Source organism: Cetorhinus maximus, chromosome 4 (assembly GCF_964194155.1).
Source record: "Cetorhinus maximus chromosome 4, sCetMax3.hap1.1, whole genome shotgun sequence".
Taxonomy (NCBI): domain Eukaryota; kingdom Metazoa; phylum Chordata; class Chondrichthyes; order Lamniformes; family Cetorhinidae; genus Cetorhinus; species Cetorhinus maximus.
The window spans coordinates 87,935,538-87,952,441 of record NC_135882.1 but is presented as its reverse complement, the minus strand read 5'-3'; the positions used below and the strand labels follow the sequence as shown (position 1 = coordinate 87,952,441).

Below are 16,904 nucleotides of genomic sequence, written 5' to 3'. Positions count from 1 at the left end.
CATTATTTGCTACAAACATGGTAAGACCAGAATGCATGATTATATACCACTATAAATTGAAAATTATATTAAGTGCATAAGTCACAAGAAGTGTTTTTTTTAAATTTGAATATGCACCTAAATGAAAGCGCTGCTGTGAATACTTTCATGGAACTAAACAGCAAACAATAGTTTACCAACCAGAGTGACAAGGCAATTGATTAACTCATGCAATGAAGGAGGGGGAAAGAATTTGTGAAGTGATTTAGAGCTCTGATTGGCAGTTTCTTGACCCCATGGAATAAAAGAGTGACTCCGAGTGCAGAGTGGAGAGGGAGGAAAAGGAAATTTGATAGAACGATGCTGAAAACATTTGTGCTACAGGGCATTACCTTGGAAACCAGGCTGGCTCTGTAAGCTGCCAACTGTTTGAGATACTCCTTTTTGGCAGCTTCAGTCTTCTTTTTGTACACCTGTAAAACATTGTAGTTCGTTATTAGCAAATGACAGCATTAGCTGGCTATGGTGCAAATTCAAGAAAATTACCCTTCAAGCAGTAAGCCCTAATAATGTCAAATTAGATTAGCAAAACCATAATTTTTATTGAAGCCTTTGAAACTCTAGTTAGTCAATTTATATCATATGCTTTCCTCGAGTCTTTCCATTTCCAGAAAATGTTAAAAAAATAATTATCTCCAAAGTACTGCTATTCCAATGATAAATATCATTGTGACCATCTGCGTAATTTGAAAGGGAACAGCTGCTACAAGGAAATTTTGTTCTTTGCCATAATGGCTTTCCACTTATTTTTGTATTAAAGAACAATTAGTGTTAACAATTATTTTACATTAAATAAATTCTAATTTGCAGAAACATTGGAATTTAATTATTTTAAGTATGTACATATACAGGGGTCTCTACTCTAATAGCCAGTTGAAGGGACAGTGAGGTTGATTCTCCAAGCCCCCATTTACCCCTGGATGGTCCCAGTTCTTTGTCCTTTCCAGCCCAATTTAGTGTACCAGCCATTAATTTGGACGATCATATCTCCTATGAAGGCTTCCCCCTGGCAAAGGGTGCACCAGAAAACTGCAGAAGTAAACGGAGTGCAGGTACAGAGTAACTATCATTCTCAGGCTGCTGTTGCAGAGTAGCCCCCAAGGTCCAAACATCTGGTGGCTCACAAGTTTAAAGAAGTTAGAATAAATACAGAAAATGCTGGAAATACTCAGCAGGTCAGGCAGCATCTGTGGAGAGAAACAGGGTTAATGGGCTGGATTTTTGTGCAGCTGTTTCAACAGACTAAAGGATGTCTGGACTCTCAGCCCAAGAATGCTTAATAAGGCTTGGCTGAGAGCCCAAACGCCCATCACTCTGTTGAAACAGCTGCACCCAAGGGAAAACATTGTTTGATCGACAGCTTTTTCTTTTAGATCTATTTTTCAATTGCTCAATGCTTCTTTACAGATGATAAAGAAGTGCCATGGTGGAAGGGCAGAGATTGGCATGGGGTATGAGGGGCCATGGGGGTGGGCAGAGGGACATAGCTTCACACAGAGGGTATGAGAGGGTCATGGGGGTGCGTGGAGGGGCATAGATTGGCATAGAGGATATGAGGAGCCATGAATGTGGGTAGAGAGTAATAGCTTAGGTGCCATGGGGGGGTTGGGTAGAGGGGCATACCTTGGCATGGGGTGTGCAAGAAGGCCATGGTGGGTGGTAGAGGGGCACAGCTGGCATATAGAGTGTGTGAGGGACCATAGGTGTGGGTAGAGGGTAATAGCTTAGCATGGAGTGTATAGGAGGTCATGGGGGTAGATGGAGGGGCATCAGCTGGCATGAAGTGTATGAGGGGCCATGGGTGTGGGTCGAGGGACATAGGTTGGCATGGAGGGTATGAGGCCACGGGGGTGAGTTTAGGGCCATAGGTTGGCATAGAGGACGTGAGGGGCCATGGTGGGTGGGTAGAGGGAATAGCTTGGCATAGGGATAAGAAGGGCCAAGGGGGTGGGTAGAGGGGTACAGCTTGGCACGGAGGGTATAAGAGGCTGGGGTGTGGGTAGAGGGTAATTGCGGAGCATGGTGGGTATAAGTCGCCATGGGGGGGTAGAGGGGCATGGCATGGAGGGTATTAGGGCACACAGGGGGCTGGGTAGAGGTGCAGAGTTTGACATGGAGGGTATGACGGGCCAAAGGGTGTGTGGGGGCTGTGAAGGGTGGGGATTAGGCAGCGGTTTTCTCTATTACAGCTGGGATGAAGTCCCAGAGCACCGAGGCAGGCCCTTTAAACAGCCCGCCTCCGCACCTGACAGCCCCTGTGGCTGCCTCCAAACCCTTTCCGGGGTGGTGGTCCTGACTCCAGTTAGCACCCGCCACCCCCACCCCCAGAATGAAAATCCTACTTTGTGGGTACTTTCTCCCGTGCCAAGCTGGGAAATTTCCTGACTCCTGCTACCCGCTTCAAGGATACTTTTAAAACCCAATCAACTTTCATACTTGACCTTTCACTCAGATTCTCCTTCCCTCAGTATCAATTTTATTCAGCATGAGGACAACACAATTTTGTAGTTAGAAGATTCTGACATTCTTGAACATGGCCTGCTCTATTATAAGATATACGAATGTTTCAATTTAATATCTGCTTGCTTTTTCTGTGGTGTTTTCAAGGAAATATGCCAATGCAAAATACACTGAAGAGTAATTTTTCAAGCAAAAGTAATTGTACATGTATTAGGAAAAAGAGGATGGTTAGGAGAAATGTGGGCTTTTGAAAATGGATGTGGGTTTTAACAGTTTATTTACTGTAGGAGGAAGAGAAGATGGAGAGAGGTGGAGAGTTCCTCAGTTTTGAGGTCCTAGGCAAGTGGAAGTAATCATTGTTCTGATGAACTCAAATTCAAACAAAGTTTATTTTCTTTTCTAGTGGAGAATTTTCCCCATGTCAGGTTGGGAGCAGGCGTGGACCCGATCGCCGCGTGTGATCGGGTCTGTGCTGCCATTTTACGCGGGCGGGCCAATTAAGGCCCGCCAACGTACTTCACCTTGTGGTGCCACTTGTGAAGGAGGCAGCATTTGGCCAATGGCGGGGGTGGGATCAGCCCTGTCTTGTTTGGGTGAGTGTGCGGCAGCTGCATGGTGATGAAGAACTGGAGCCCTGCAATGTCCCACTCTGGCTGGGTTGGCAGGGATGCAGGAATTCAGGTGCAGGCCGGACTAATCAATTCTCCTCTCTTCTTTTCAGGAGAAGACTGCGCACAATGCGTTGGAATGAATGTGGACTGGCGGAGGGCAGGCCCAGTTGGCCATCCTAATGTTTTTCGAGCAGCAGGCCATTGACCTTGAGAGGTGCCATGCTCCCAGGTCCCACGGTGGCAGTGAGGCTGGGGTACCACAGGGGAGGTATGTTTGGCGAGCACTCAGGTCACCATGTGTGTCACATAAGCTCTGGCTGGGTTGGCAGGGATGCGATAGGAATTCAGGTGCAGGCCAGACTAATCAATTCTCCTCTCTTCTTTTCAGGAAAAGACTGTGCACAATGCGTCGGAACGAATGCGGACTGGTGGAGGGCAGGCAAGTTAGTCTTTCCTACGGCTTTCGAGGAGCAGGCCATGGACCTTGAGAAGCGCCATGCCCCCAGGTCCACCGGCGGTGGTGAGGCTGGGGTGGCAAGGGGAGGTATGTTTGGCGAGCAGCCAGGTCACCTTGTGTCACAGAAGCCATGGCACTGCTGAATGCTCAGTGATTGAAGTTAGCAATATGGGTTTACTCTTGATTATGGAAGGATGAGCGCATAATGATCTGGGGAGCAGCATGCAAGTTGACATTGTCTGCACTGTAACTAATCAAATGTCCTTTTTCTTCCTTTCAGCATCACCGGAGCAGGGCCGGGAGCAGGAGGCAGAGGGCTCATCTCTCACCCCTGAAGCCCCCGAGCAAATGCACTCACCAGCATCACATCATCTCAGCCAGGCAGGCACCAGCACGGATACTAGCACCTCGGTGGGAATTAGATCTTCGGTTAGTGTCCCGGGACACAGCGGCGAGGACACTTCACACTTGCTTGAGGTGCGGGCAGAGACAGACAGTGCCCAGGGCACCGGCAGTTGGAGGAATGCTGGGGACCAGGTACTTGCTTGGTTGGTGGCTGGTGATGTGCCACTGGAGTCGTCCCTGAGGCAGCAGAAGTGCAGCAGGGTATGCAGGAGGATCTGGTGGAGATACATGAGGCAATGCGTGGCATAGTGGCTGTGCTGGAGGAGTCCTACGCATAGCATCACTGATGCAATGACCATCATGACCGAGTGCCATGCTTCCTCCAGGGAGAGCGTGGCGACTCTCATGGAGAGGCACCTCCAGGAGAACAATCAGGTCCTCCTGGGGTTGTGCTCAAACCTGCAAGCCCTCACAGCGGCATTGGCCACAGCTGGTCAGTGCCAGTGTGGGAGATGGTCTGGGCACCAAGTATCCCAGCTCGGTGCCCTTTCATCTATGGTGAGCAGGGAGGTCCGAAGCGACCTCACATCGGCGCAGCAACTGCCTGTTATCTCTGCGGGATCCTCTCAGGGCGCTCCAGATGAGGGCAGCAGCTCCTCTGCCCCTCTGCCAGTGACCATGCCATCCGATGAGGCTGCGGCGACTGGGGAGAAGCCAGCTTTGGAGTTGGCTGCTCCCTCCCAGGCGGGGCCATCAAATGCTCCACGGTCCAGAGGACATCCGCCAAGGTCATCGAGGCCAACAAGACAGCACAGTAAACAGCTGTCTCAGATGCCAGTGCCAGCGAGGGGACAGAATCTAGACCTAGCACCCAAAAGCGTAAATTTAAGGCACCTTAGGCACCACAGGTTTCTCACTGGTGCTTTTATGTTGGCCCATAGTACTTAGTAGAAGACTTGGTGTGATGTTCAGCACCTTTTTGTTTCGCTTTATGAATTTACTTTTGTTTACTCGATAAATTTTGACATGTAGCCATGCCTCAGGGTGATTCCTTACTTCTGCATGTGTACGGGAAGCCACGATGTTATAAGTGAGTTGTTTGACATTCAGCTTTATTGACAAGTTAATGTTATTATCCAGACTGATTTCGCACTCAGGTGTCGAGTATGGAGCCTGCAGCCCTGGCGTGTGTTGAAGGTCCATCTTTGGTGGGCTAGCTGAAGATTCTTTGGATTAAAGCCTCTCGGGTGTCCCTGCCTCCCTGGAGTATGCTCGAGTCAGCGTCTACCCCCTCAGCATTTCCCTGTGCATGCTCATCCTCGGACTCACTGCTGGACTCATCGTGTGCATCCGGAGCAACTGTGTCCACGTCTTCATTGTCCACTTTCCAGCGTCAGATTGTGGAGAGCGCAGCATGCGACCACTATCAGTGACACACAATCTGGAGGATATTGGAGTGTGCCCCCTGAATGGTCCAGGCATCAGAAACGCATCTTGAGAAGACCGATGGTTCTCTCCACCACAGCTCTTGGGGAGGTGTGACTCCTATTGTACCGCTGCTCAGCCTCTGTTCGTGGATGGTGGAGAGGTGTCATGAGCCACCTTCAGAGGGGATAGCCCTTGTCACCCAGCAGCCATCCATCCAGCTGAGCCGGAACACTGAAGAGTATGTAAGTGTCGTGGGAGCTGCCTGGGTACCTTGCACAGACTTGCAGAATAAGCATCCTGTGATCACACACTATCTGCACGTTCATGGAGTGGAAGCCCTTCCTGTTGACGAAGGCACCAGGCTCACCTGCTGGCGTCTTGATGGCCACATGTGTACAGTCTATAGAGCCCTGGACACGGGGTAAGCCAGCAATCGCTGGAAAGCCTCTGGCTCGCTCTGTCTGACTGACATTGTCCCAGCGGTAGTGGATGAAGGTCAATGCACGCCTGAACAGAGTGTCTGTCACCAAGTGTGGACAGCTGACTGGGAGACTCCGCAGAGATCACCCACCGATCCCTGGAAAGAGCCGGAGGCATAGAAGTTGAGGGGAGCTGTGACCTTCAATGCCACTGGCATGGGGTGTCCACCCACACAGTTTGCAAGGTGCTCAGGGCCTATCATCTGACAGATGGAGGTGACTGTCTCCCTCGAGAGACGGAATCTCCTTCGGCACTGGACCTCAGACATATTGAGGTAGCTGCTTCACTGCCTGTAAACCCTGGCAGCAGGATAATGGCATCTTCTGCGGCCCCTTCAGCCTTGCACTTCCTGTTGGCCCTGCACCCCTTGTGCCTGTGCCTCTCCTCCCACAAGGTGGCTCCCCTGGAGGCTGAATGTGGACTCCGGCCTCCTCCCCCTTCTGGCCCTCCCTTCCTCCTCAGAGGAGGTGCCTCCAGTGGAGAACACAACACCCATTTCCAGACTAAGGGAAGGCTTCCTGAAACCTGCAGGCCCCAAAAATGATTTCTACTGTAGAGTCCTGACCAAAGCTTTTACCCCTGTCCTAGCAGCTGGTATGAGTTTTGAAGTCTTCCTGCTCATTCAGGCAAGTATAAGTTACTTTCGAACTGAAATACCTCAAACATCACATTTGCGACCCCACTCACCCCTCTTATCCCGCCCATGGATGAGGTTTATACAAATGTTTCCTACCCGCCTGCCCGTTGCGCCCATGCGACCTCCTGTAGATCACACGGGCCCCGAAAAATTGAGATCAGTTGCTACCTCAAGGGCTTTAACTGGCCTGTTATTTGATGGCAGGTGCACATCTGAACTTATAGTGCGCCCGCCTTCCCAAATATCGCAGTGGCGCGCGGTGATGTCGGGATGCACGCCCGACATCACTGGGCGTCATTTTACGTGCGGGCGTGCAAGGCCCATCCCTGCATGCCAACGGGAAAATTCTAGCCCTAGATACTGTCAATGAAATTAAGGAAATGTCAGACATGCTGAATAATCACTTTGAGTCAGTATTTACCAGAGAGGAGGTCAGCATACTGGAACTCCCAAGGAAACTAATATTGAATCAGGGATAGGGACTCACCAAGCTTAATGAATGCAAAGTCACCATAAAGAAGAAATTGATGGCACTAAAGAGTGACAAACCTCCAGAATCAGATGGTTTCCATCCAGGGTTTTAAAGGAAGTAATTGAGAACATTGCAGATGCCCCAAGTATCATTTTCTAAAGCTCTCTTGATTCAGGAACTGGTCCTTTAGATTGAAATGTTGCACACTTTATGGAAGGGTGGGAGAGGGAAACCAGAAATTTTCAACCAGTTAGCCCAATACCTGTTGTCGGTAAATTGCTAGATTCTATCAAGCGTAGTGTGACTGAACACCTTGAAAATTTCCAGCTCATCAGAGTCAGCATGGATTTGTGAAGGCCAGTTCATGCCTGATGAAGCTGACTGAATCTTTTGAAGAGGTAACTAACATAATGGAGAGAGGAACATGTTACGTATGTTATTTAAATGGGCTTCCAGAAAGCATTGATTAAGCCTCTCACAAGAGACTATTAACTAAAGTCAAAGCTCAGGGAATTGAAGGCAAATTATTGACCTGGTTAGGAAATTGGCTGAATAGCAGCAGTCAGATAGCAGGGATAATGGGCAAGTACTCTGATTGGCAGAAAGTGATGAAAGGAATCCCACAAGGATCGGTATTAGGGCCTCAACTATTCACTGCATTTATGAATGACTTAGATGGTGGGATAGCAAGCCACATATCCAACTTTGCTGATAAGATAGGTGGTATTGGAAGCAGTGTAGATGAAAGTATAACATTACAAAGAGGTATTGGTAGATTAAGTGAATGGGCAAAACTGTGGCAAATGGATTCCAATGTAGGCAAATGTGAGGTCATCCTATTGGGCCTAAAATGGTGAGAACAGGATACTTTCTTAATGGTGAAAAACTAGAAACAATGGAGGTCCAAAAAGCCTTAGGGGGTCCAGATAAATAGATTATTAATATGCAGTGAACAGGTACAGAAAATAATCAAAAAGGCTAATGGCATGCAGGCATTGATATGTACAGGAGTAGGATACAATGGGGAAGAAGTCAGGCTTCAGCTATTCAAAGCTCTGTTTAGACCACACCTGGTGTAATGTGAGCAGTTCTGGGTCCCACACCTTAGGAAGCACACATTGACCTTAGAAGGAGAGCAGCAATGATTTATTAGAATAATTCCTAGATTCCAAAGGTTAAATTGAAAGGAAAGGTCACACAAATTAGAGTTGCATTCCCTAGAGTTTAGGAGGTTAAGTGGTGATTTCATCAAAGTTTTCAAGATTTTAAGGGGAACAGGTAGGATAGATAGAGAGAAACTATTTTTGCTGGTAGGAGAGTCCAGGATTTGGGGACATTTTTCCTCATTTGTTAACTCAATAAGCACACTGTAATAACCTGCATCTATATAACACTTCTCACATTATTGTGACACCCAAAGTGCTTCACAGACAATTAATTACTCCTGTAGTGCATTCACTGTTGTTAAGAAATGGGAAATGCAGAACATGGGCACAATTAGGACCAATTTCTACATGAGCTCTGTTTGAAAGAGTGACTGTTGTCACTGAGCCACAAAGAATATCCACAGACCCAAGGTTTATAGCGGGTACTCCACTGCTGAGGACCTTGTAACCTCAGCCAACAGAATGCCTGTTATGTGAGGTCATCATGGTCTGGAGTTTTATCATGCAGCACTTCTCAGATCATGTTGTAGACTCTTTCATATGCACAGGCTGTATAACATCAAATCACTTCCAGTGCTCAAGCCTTCAAAGAATGTTTGCAGGCAGAACTTGTGAGGTAAAAATCCTTGCGCATTAGCTGAAGGAGACTTGCTACAACTTTTGGGATTGTTGCCATCAATAAGCAGATTCCACTTGCCTTATGATTAGGAGTTTACCTTTATTGACTAATATCTAGTAATTGTTACTGTAACCCTGGGGTTGTAACAATGGAAATCCCTTATTATATAAACTAGATATGGTAATCTCCCCTGTGCCTCCATGTACAATTCTCCGGTCTCCTAAACAGTGGATTATTTGATGCTTATACAAGACAAAGCCAAATGTAAATCAGTAAATTGATTTAATAAAAGTGTAATAACACAAGGGAGAGGAGCAGGAATAGGCCATTTGGTCTTTCAAACCTGGACCACCACGCAATATAATCATGGCTGATCTTCTACCCCAACATCACATTAGCTTCACAGTTATTAGGTAAACAAATGGAGTAACATCAATAGTAATTCCCACCTCAATTCAACGTAATTCATTAAACCTCCTTGAAGTATAGAGAGCAGCAAGATATGCTATCAGTTCTTGTTAGCTAGATGAGTTAGTTTTATTAACTTAAGGTTAATAGCAGACCTGGTCTGCTCTTTATCTATCTAGACCTCTATCTATCTTCCTCAGCAACTTCTAGAACTAATGTCTTGGTCTTGTGTTTCTCTGTTTTTCATTCGCTAGGACAGGAAACAGCAGCGTGACCTGATCCTTTCCCTGTCCAGACTAGTGGGGCTGCGCTTAAACCAGAGCAATGCCCCCCAGGGTATGAGCTCATTAGAAACTATTTTCCACTGTCCACAAATTGACTTGGATCATCTCCGCATAGTGGGCGTAATTTTAACCCCCCAAAATGGATAGGTGTGGGTCAGGTGGGATGTTAAAATATCAAAAATGTAAATCTCAACCTCAACACCTTCTCCAACCTCCTGGACAGGGAATGGGTGACCAACCCACTTCCAGGAGGTAGGTCAGCAATTTAAATATTATAATGATGCTGCTTGCTTCATATTTAACCATCATTTTAAATTTAACTCTGGCTGGTTGAGTTTTCTGGGCCTCTGGAAACCTGCTGGCTAAAGGCAGGTGGAGGCTGTTTGATCCAGGATGTAACTGCCTTTCCACTAATCTGCTGGATCTAGTATACCTGATTCACCCAGCCCTCCATGATCACACAAACCCTGTTAACCTCCTCTATGAAGCCTTGGATCCTCCTGATCTCCCTCCACAATCTTCCCCGATCTTTCTGATCTTGAGGCCTCCAATCTCATCCATGAGGCCTCTGACCTCCATCCCAACTCCCTGACTCTGGCCTTCAATCTGCCATTGGTGTGTTTGATATCCCCTTACCCTGGCCTCCCTGACGTTGCCTGTCTTTGTACTTCAGTAACCCCCTGCTCCATCTTCCCTTATTTTCCCTTGCTACAAACTCTGATCTTGTTCTGCCTAATCTAAGCTCCCTGGTCTTCCCTGGCTCCAAACTTTGATCTTAGCCCTCACAAACCCCACTGTGGCTACTGGAACTTGCTCCCCTCCTCTCTGCGCACTGGCTGTTGCCTCTTAAGCTGGCAGCCAGCCAGTCTCTCAGTTTGGAGATAACAAAAATTCAAATCTGGTTCTATGTAAAATTTTGCAGGATCTTTGGGAAACTCATTTAAACCAGACCCCCACCAGGAGTCAGGAAACCCAACAGGGAAAGGAAGGCGTTAGCTGCAGATACCACAAGGTAATTGAATTTTTCATTCTCCCCTTGTGGGCCAGGAGGAGCAGGGGTCCTTCCCTCGGCCCAATTCAGAGCCACCACTCTTTGCAGCTCTCCTGTGGATTATCTCTTTCTCTCTCTCTCTCCCCATTCCCAATCGCAACCTCTCTTCCCCCTTCATTAACTGCAGCCTTTCTCTCTCTCGACTGTGGCCTCTCTCCCTCTCCTGAGCACAGCCATTCTTCCACCCCTCTGATTGCAGAGTGGATGATCGGGTGGGAGTGGAGAAAATGGATGAAAGGTTAAGGGTGAGAGGAGGAGCATTATCTGGCACCAAGTCACATAAGGAGATATTAAGGCAGGTGGTGAAAAGCTTGGTCAAACAGGTAGATTTTAAGGAGTGCCTTAAAAAAGGAAAGAGAATTGGAGAGGCTGAACGGTTTAAGGAGGGAATTCCAAAGCTTCGAGCCTAGGCAGCTGGAAGCATAGCCCACTGATGGTGAAGCAATAGGGGATGTGCAAGAGGCCAGAATTAATGGAGAATTAATGCAGAGATCTTGGATGGTTGTCAGGCTGGAGAAGGTTTTGGAGATTGGGAGGGACGAGGCCATGGAGGCATTTGAAAACAAGCAGCAGAGTTTTAAAATTGCAGTGTATAGTTAGCAAGTAAAATGTTAAAAGGATCAGGGTAGAAATTTGTTTGCTCTCCTAGGCCAGTGCAAATGGAGCACAGCAAAATACCTCTGCATCCAAACAGGAAAGGGCATGAGGCAAAATTGTGCCTCAGGCCTCATCACTCCAGAGGGAATCTATCTCTGTAAAGGGATCCAATTTGAGCTGCTTGCCGATGAAGCAGTTGGACAGTTGAATTAAGAACACTTCCCTGAAGGTGTCATGTAGAAATTCAATTTCTTATAAATCTTAACTTTGGATTCAAATGCAAAAAATATAATTTCAAATATAGAAGGGAAAGTCTTCAGTTCTTTCTCCCCTGGTGTTTCAAATCAAAAACATTTAACCTTATGAATTTCTCTTTGGTTTCCTTATACTTTTCTCTTTAAAATAAATGTCAGAAGCAGAAGAAATGCTAAAGGTTTAGTGCTGAAGAATTACAATTTGTGATCGTTTCCTGTGCAGAGACAGGTCGCTCTCAACGAATGACTTAGGGTGTGAAAGTTAAGCTTAATCACAGAACTCATGACAAAACCCACAAACTGAGAACATAAGAACATAACAGGAGAAATAGGAACAGGAGTAGACCATTCCGCCCCTCAAGCCTGCTCTGCCATTCAATAAGATAATGGCTGATCTTCTTGTGTTTCAATTTCCACATTCCCATATAACCCCGGTTACCTTTGATTCCCTTGCTTAACAAGAATCTATCTGCCTTAAAAATATTCAATCACCCCGCCTCCACCACCTTCTGAGACAGAGAATTCCAAAGTCGCACAACCCTCTGAGAGAAAAAAATTCTCCTCATCTCTGTCCTAAAAGGGCAACCCCTAATTTTAAAACAATGCACCCTAGTTCTGGACTCGCCCACAAGAGGAAACAGCCTTTCGACTTCCACCTTGTCAAGGCCATTCAGGATCTTGTATACTTCAATCAAATCACCTCTCACCATTCTAAACTCCAGTGGAAACAAGCCCAGACTGTCCAGCTTTTCCTCATAAGACAACCCACTCATTCCAGGTATCAATCTAGTAAACCTCCTTTGAACCGCCTCCAATGCATTTACATCCTTCCTTAAATAAGGAGACCAAAACTGCACACAGTATTCGAGGTGCGGTCTCACCAATGCCCTGTATAACTGAAGCATAATATCATTACTTTTATGTTCAATCCCTCTCATAATAAAGGATAGCGTTCCATTAGCCTTCTTAATTACTCGCTGTACCTGCATACTAATTTTTTGTGACTCGTACTAGAACACCTAGATCACTCTGCACCTCAGAATTACGAAGCTATTCTCCATTTAACTAATACTCTGCTTTTTTGTTCTTCCTGCCAAGGTGAACAACTTCACATTTTCCTACATTAAACTCCATTTGCCAGATCTTTGCCCACTCATTGAACCTATCTACATTCATCTGCAACCTCATGTCCTCTTCACAACATACTTTCCTACCTATCTTTGTGTCATCTGCAAATTTAGCTACCATGTCTTCACTCTCCCCATCTAAGTCATTGATGTAAATCGTCAAAAGTTGAGACCCCAGTACAGACCTCTGTGGGACTCCACTCGTCACATCCTGCTAATCAGAAAAATACCCATTTATGCATACTCTCTGCTTTCTGCCAGCCAGACAATCTTCTATCCATGCTAATATGCTACCCACTACACCATGCGCTTTTATTTTCTGTAATAATCTTTGATGTGGCACCCTATCAAATGCCTTCTGGAAATCCAAGTACAGTATGTCTACAGGCTCCCTTTTATCCACTGCGCATGTTACTCCTTCAAAAAACTCCAATAAATTGGTTAAACATGTTTTTCCTTTCACAAAACCATGCTCTTCTAATTGCCCAGCTATAACCTCCTTAATGATCGATTCTGATAACTTCCCCATGCCAGACATGAAGCTAACTGGCCTATAGTTTCCTGTTTTCTGCCCCCCTCCCTTCTTGAATAGAGGGGTTATATTTGTTCATTCCCAATCTGATGGAACTAGATTGGATCTGCACAAGGAATGATCACAGTACTTTATCTTTCACTTTTTCAATGTTAGCCGGGACCATCGCTGTAACTAGAAAGGCTGTGCATAATAGCATCACATATGAAAGCACTAGTCTTGCTCGGAAAAACACAGCATCATTGCAATGTTGCTTGGGGCCATTGTCCTAAATGAGCACGACGCCATAACAACATCACACAGGAACCATTGCTCTAATTGAGAAGTACAGCATAGCAATGTTCTAGCTAAAAATATCATGGGGGGATAATTTCCTGTCTGGATGCAGATGGAAAACTGGTAGTGATGTTTCGGCCGCCCTTGAAAGAAAAACCGGTGGCTAATTCCCAACCACCTCTTTAATCATCCCCAATAACAACATCATGTGTGGTAGTTCTTCTGTGAAAAACGGTAGTGAAAGATTTGAGAATGGGATTTTAACTCCCCCAGCCTGACAGAAATGGAGTGGTTGCAGAGCTAAAATTGAAGAGGTTTCATTTAATGCCTCAATACCATTATTGCTTCTGCTGGGCAACTGGGCACTTGCCTGATTCAGGACCCTGTTGTAATTCGAATGCTCCACTGAATGCATGCTGTGCATGCTCTAATAAGCTAATCTTGGCTGATAAGTCTTGAAATTATTTTTGTGGGGCCAGGAGGAGCTACTTTGGTTGATATAAAAATAATGTAGGCTGCTCTCTCCCCAAGCTCCACCCTTGCAATCACACTCAGCCCCATCTCCCCCCGCAACCTCCCCCCACCTACCTCTACTGGCCAGGTTAGCCACCTGTATTGTGTCGGCCTGAAATCAGCGAGTTGCAGTAGGAATATGGGGTTCAGTTGGTGTGTGTAAATGAGGCCTGGCTCTTGGGATGGAATGGAATGGGCCTCCCAATGGAGGGATTGGGCTGCGGGTTTATCTATTCTGCTAGCCAATTGCTTTTAGCTCAAATTCCCTTGTAGATATTTCTGGTGACAACCCACCTTCAGTGGGGCAGCAAAGGCAGTGTTAATGGATTAAGCTGCCCGTATACAACCCGGCTGAAAGGAAAATCAGGCTGTTGTATATTGAACAGCCAATTCACTACAGCCCATTTTACATCTTTGACTGTCATAAATTTTACCTGCAATGTCTTGTCTTCCCTGAGATTGCTTAGGAACCCATTAAAGTGGAAAACATAGGGGAGAATTTTCTCCCCGTCGGTGGGGTTGTGCAGGAGCGGACGTGGGCGGGCACACAGCCAATCGTTGCCTGCGCGCCGCCATTTTACGTGGACGGGCCAGTTAAGGCCTGCCCAGCATGCTGCGCACCCGGAAGAGTTAAGTGCTTCCCATGCGGGCGGGGGGAGTAGGCTGATTTGGGGCCTGCGCTCTTTTGCGCATGCACGCGAAAGATTGCAGAGATCTCCCTGAGGCAAAGAGCTGCCTCGGGAAGATTAATTTGATTTTTAAAAAAGTTAATTAAGACAAAAAACAATTTTTAAGGCATGCCCCCTCATGTGACAGTGTCACATGAGCTGGGACATGTCAATGAATTTTATTTAAAAATGTTATTATACTTTAAATACCTCCATGAAACCTCATCCCGCCGGTAAATGAGGTTTCATGATAAATGCGAAGGCCGCCTGGGCTCTTCACCTGCCCACCAACCTTAAGGTTGGACGGGCAGCTCAGTTAAGTATTTTAATTGATATTTAAATGACCTTAATAGGCCTTCGAAAGTTCAGCGGACGCGCAGCTGATTCCGGTGCGCACCCGCTGAACTAAATATCAGAATGACGCACGGGACATCGGGACACACGCCTGACGTCACCGCGCGTCATTTTACACGTCGGCGAGTGGGGCGTGCCCCAGCTCGCTGACCCGACTATTCTGCCCATAGGCTTTTATGATACCAACAGAGATTTAAAAATTAATATTGTAAAAATGTTGAGCCTCAGTAGCCCTTACGGGAGAGGTGGGCGCTACTGAGGCAGGACAGGGGCTGTGAGGGTGTCTCACCATGGAGGCGCCCTAACTGGGCTGCACATCAGTAAAGGAATAAGCAAAACCTAGGCTGGCAGTTCCATAGGAATGGGTGCTTGGGGGGGGCGGGGGAAGAGAAACGACCCCCTCTGCTGGATACGATTCGGCCGCGATTGTGGCTTTTCGTGCTCCTAGCCCCGTCAATGGGACACCGAGCCTTTGGCTGTGATGATTCACCCAGCCTGCCTCCAGTGAGCTGGTGGCCTCCTCACATGGTGTATGGGGAAGCCTTCCACTGGAGGAAAATGCCAGTGAGGCTGTAATTTAGCTTTAATAAGTTTAATTGGCTGCCTGTCTCCACGGAGCAGGCAGCTGATCCACTTCCCAGCTTGTCCCTGGTACCTTCCCTGGCAGCGGGAATACATTGAGGAGCCTTCCTGTGCGGCTCCCCTCTATTTTTCCGGCTCCATGCCTGCCGTGATGTACTGGGGCAATTCAGCCCATTGCTGCGATTTCCAAATGGTTAAATGCAACATCACTTTCTTACTCAAAGTTACAACAAGATAGTCTATCATTGATAGTCTGGAGTTAATTGCTGGCAATAAATGGGAAATGTTTACGAAAACAAAATGGTTCATCATTACCACAATGCCTTGTTTTGCGGATGAGCTTCTACTTTGACAATTTATCCCACTCAGATACACAAGTTCAAACTTTAATGACTATACGCTTACAAAATTGCTCGTATACAAAATTCCAGGCATATTGCTAGAAATACATCATGTACACTGTAAGGTTTTTAAAATATATTGCTGCAATCAGACATTCAATCACAAGTAAAATGAGTCAATAGAAATAAAAGAGGAAAGCTATGATCCCTTATCTATCTGCTGTCTGAGCACCAATGAGGAGTAAATGATTTGATTGACTTGACTGGACATAATATTAATGGAATTACTGACAGCTCAGAGAAGAAGACATTGGTTTCTGGACTCAAAGGATTTGTCAGCTGCCTCAGAAGTATGATTCCAGCTCTTCACGTTCTTGCTGCTCCTAATTCAGCAGGACAGGCTCATAATTAAAGCAAATTAACTATTTACACTTGCCACTACTACCAGGGGAAGGACGACATCAGCAGGAAAGACCGAGTGGGAAATTAAATTCTTCTCACTTCTATCAGCTCAGCCCTCATATAACATATTAGCAGGAATGTTGAAGCGTCAAACACAGAATAAATACCGTGGGTGAAGTAATTAGGTGTTGCTATTGTGTTAAACTGCTTGAGTTAAGGTTACTGAATATAAATTATGCAGCTGAAAGCAAGCATATGTTGTAGTGTTCAACAGTTGCTAATGTTACCTGATCATTAATTTGTGGATCAGTAAATTAATCCATGGCAGTCAGCAACTTCGGCAGCTGGCTTTACGTTTTAAAAAACAAACAAAACACAAATCACCACTTGTTACACAGGGAAGCCTTGCTATTATTATCTCCATTTGGCAAGAAAAGTTTATTGGAACAAAGAAAGACTCCATGCCAAAAATGTTTTAAAGAACAGTTTAAGAAATTCAACGTATCAAGAATTTTAAGAAAAATACCATCACTGTTGATATGTGAGCTTCGCAAAAGAGCAAGGGAGAAGCAACGAAAATAAATTGTGTATCATGCGTATATGGGAACAGGTGTAAGAGGAGGAGAGGAGGAGAAGGTCGTGGAGAAGAGGAGGAAGTGGAGAGGAGGAATAGATGGTAGAGGAGAGGAGAGGAGGTAGAGATGGTGGACCAGAGCAGGTGGTGAAGAAGGACAACTTGGTGAAGGAGGAGGGTGAAGTGGAGAAGGATTTGGAGGAATTGGAGAGGAGAATCAATTTATA

The 16,904-nt window shown here is 46.1% G+C and overlaps 1 protein-coding gene across 2 annotated transcripts in view; it reads right to left on the bottom strand.

Annotated features, from left to right (window-relative positions):
- The window catches only part of tox (thymocyte selection-associated high mobility group box), a 297,637-nt gene that overhangs the window by 26,817 nt on the left and 253,916 nt on the right, over positions 1 to 16,904 (bottom strand). For both annotated transcript variants that reach the window (XM_078540444.1, XM_078540445.1), the window contains exon 6: positions 372 to 452. In XM_078540444.1, the coding sequence (XP_078396570.1) occupies positions 372 to 452 (81 nt within the window). The remainder of the gene's footprint in view (positions 1 to 371; positions 453 to 16,904) is intronic.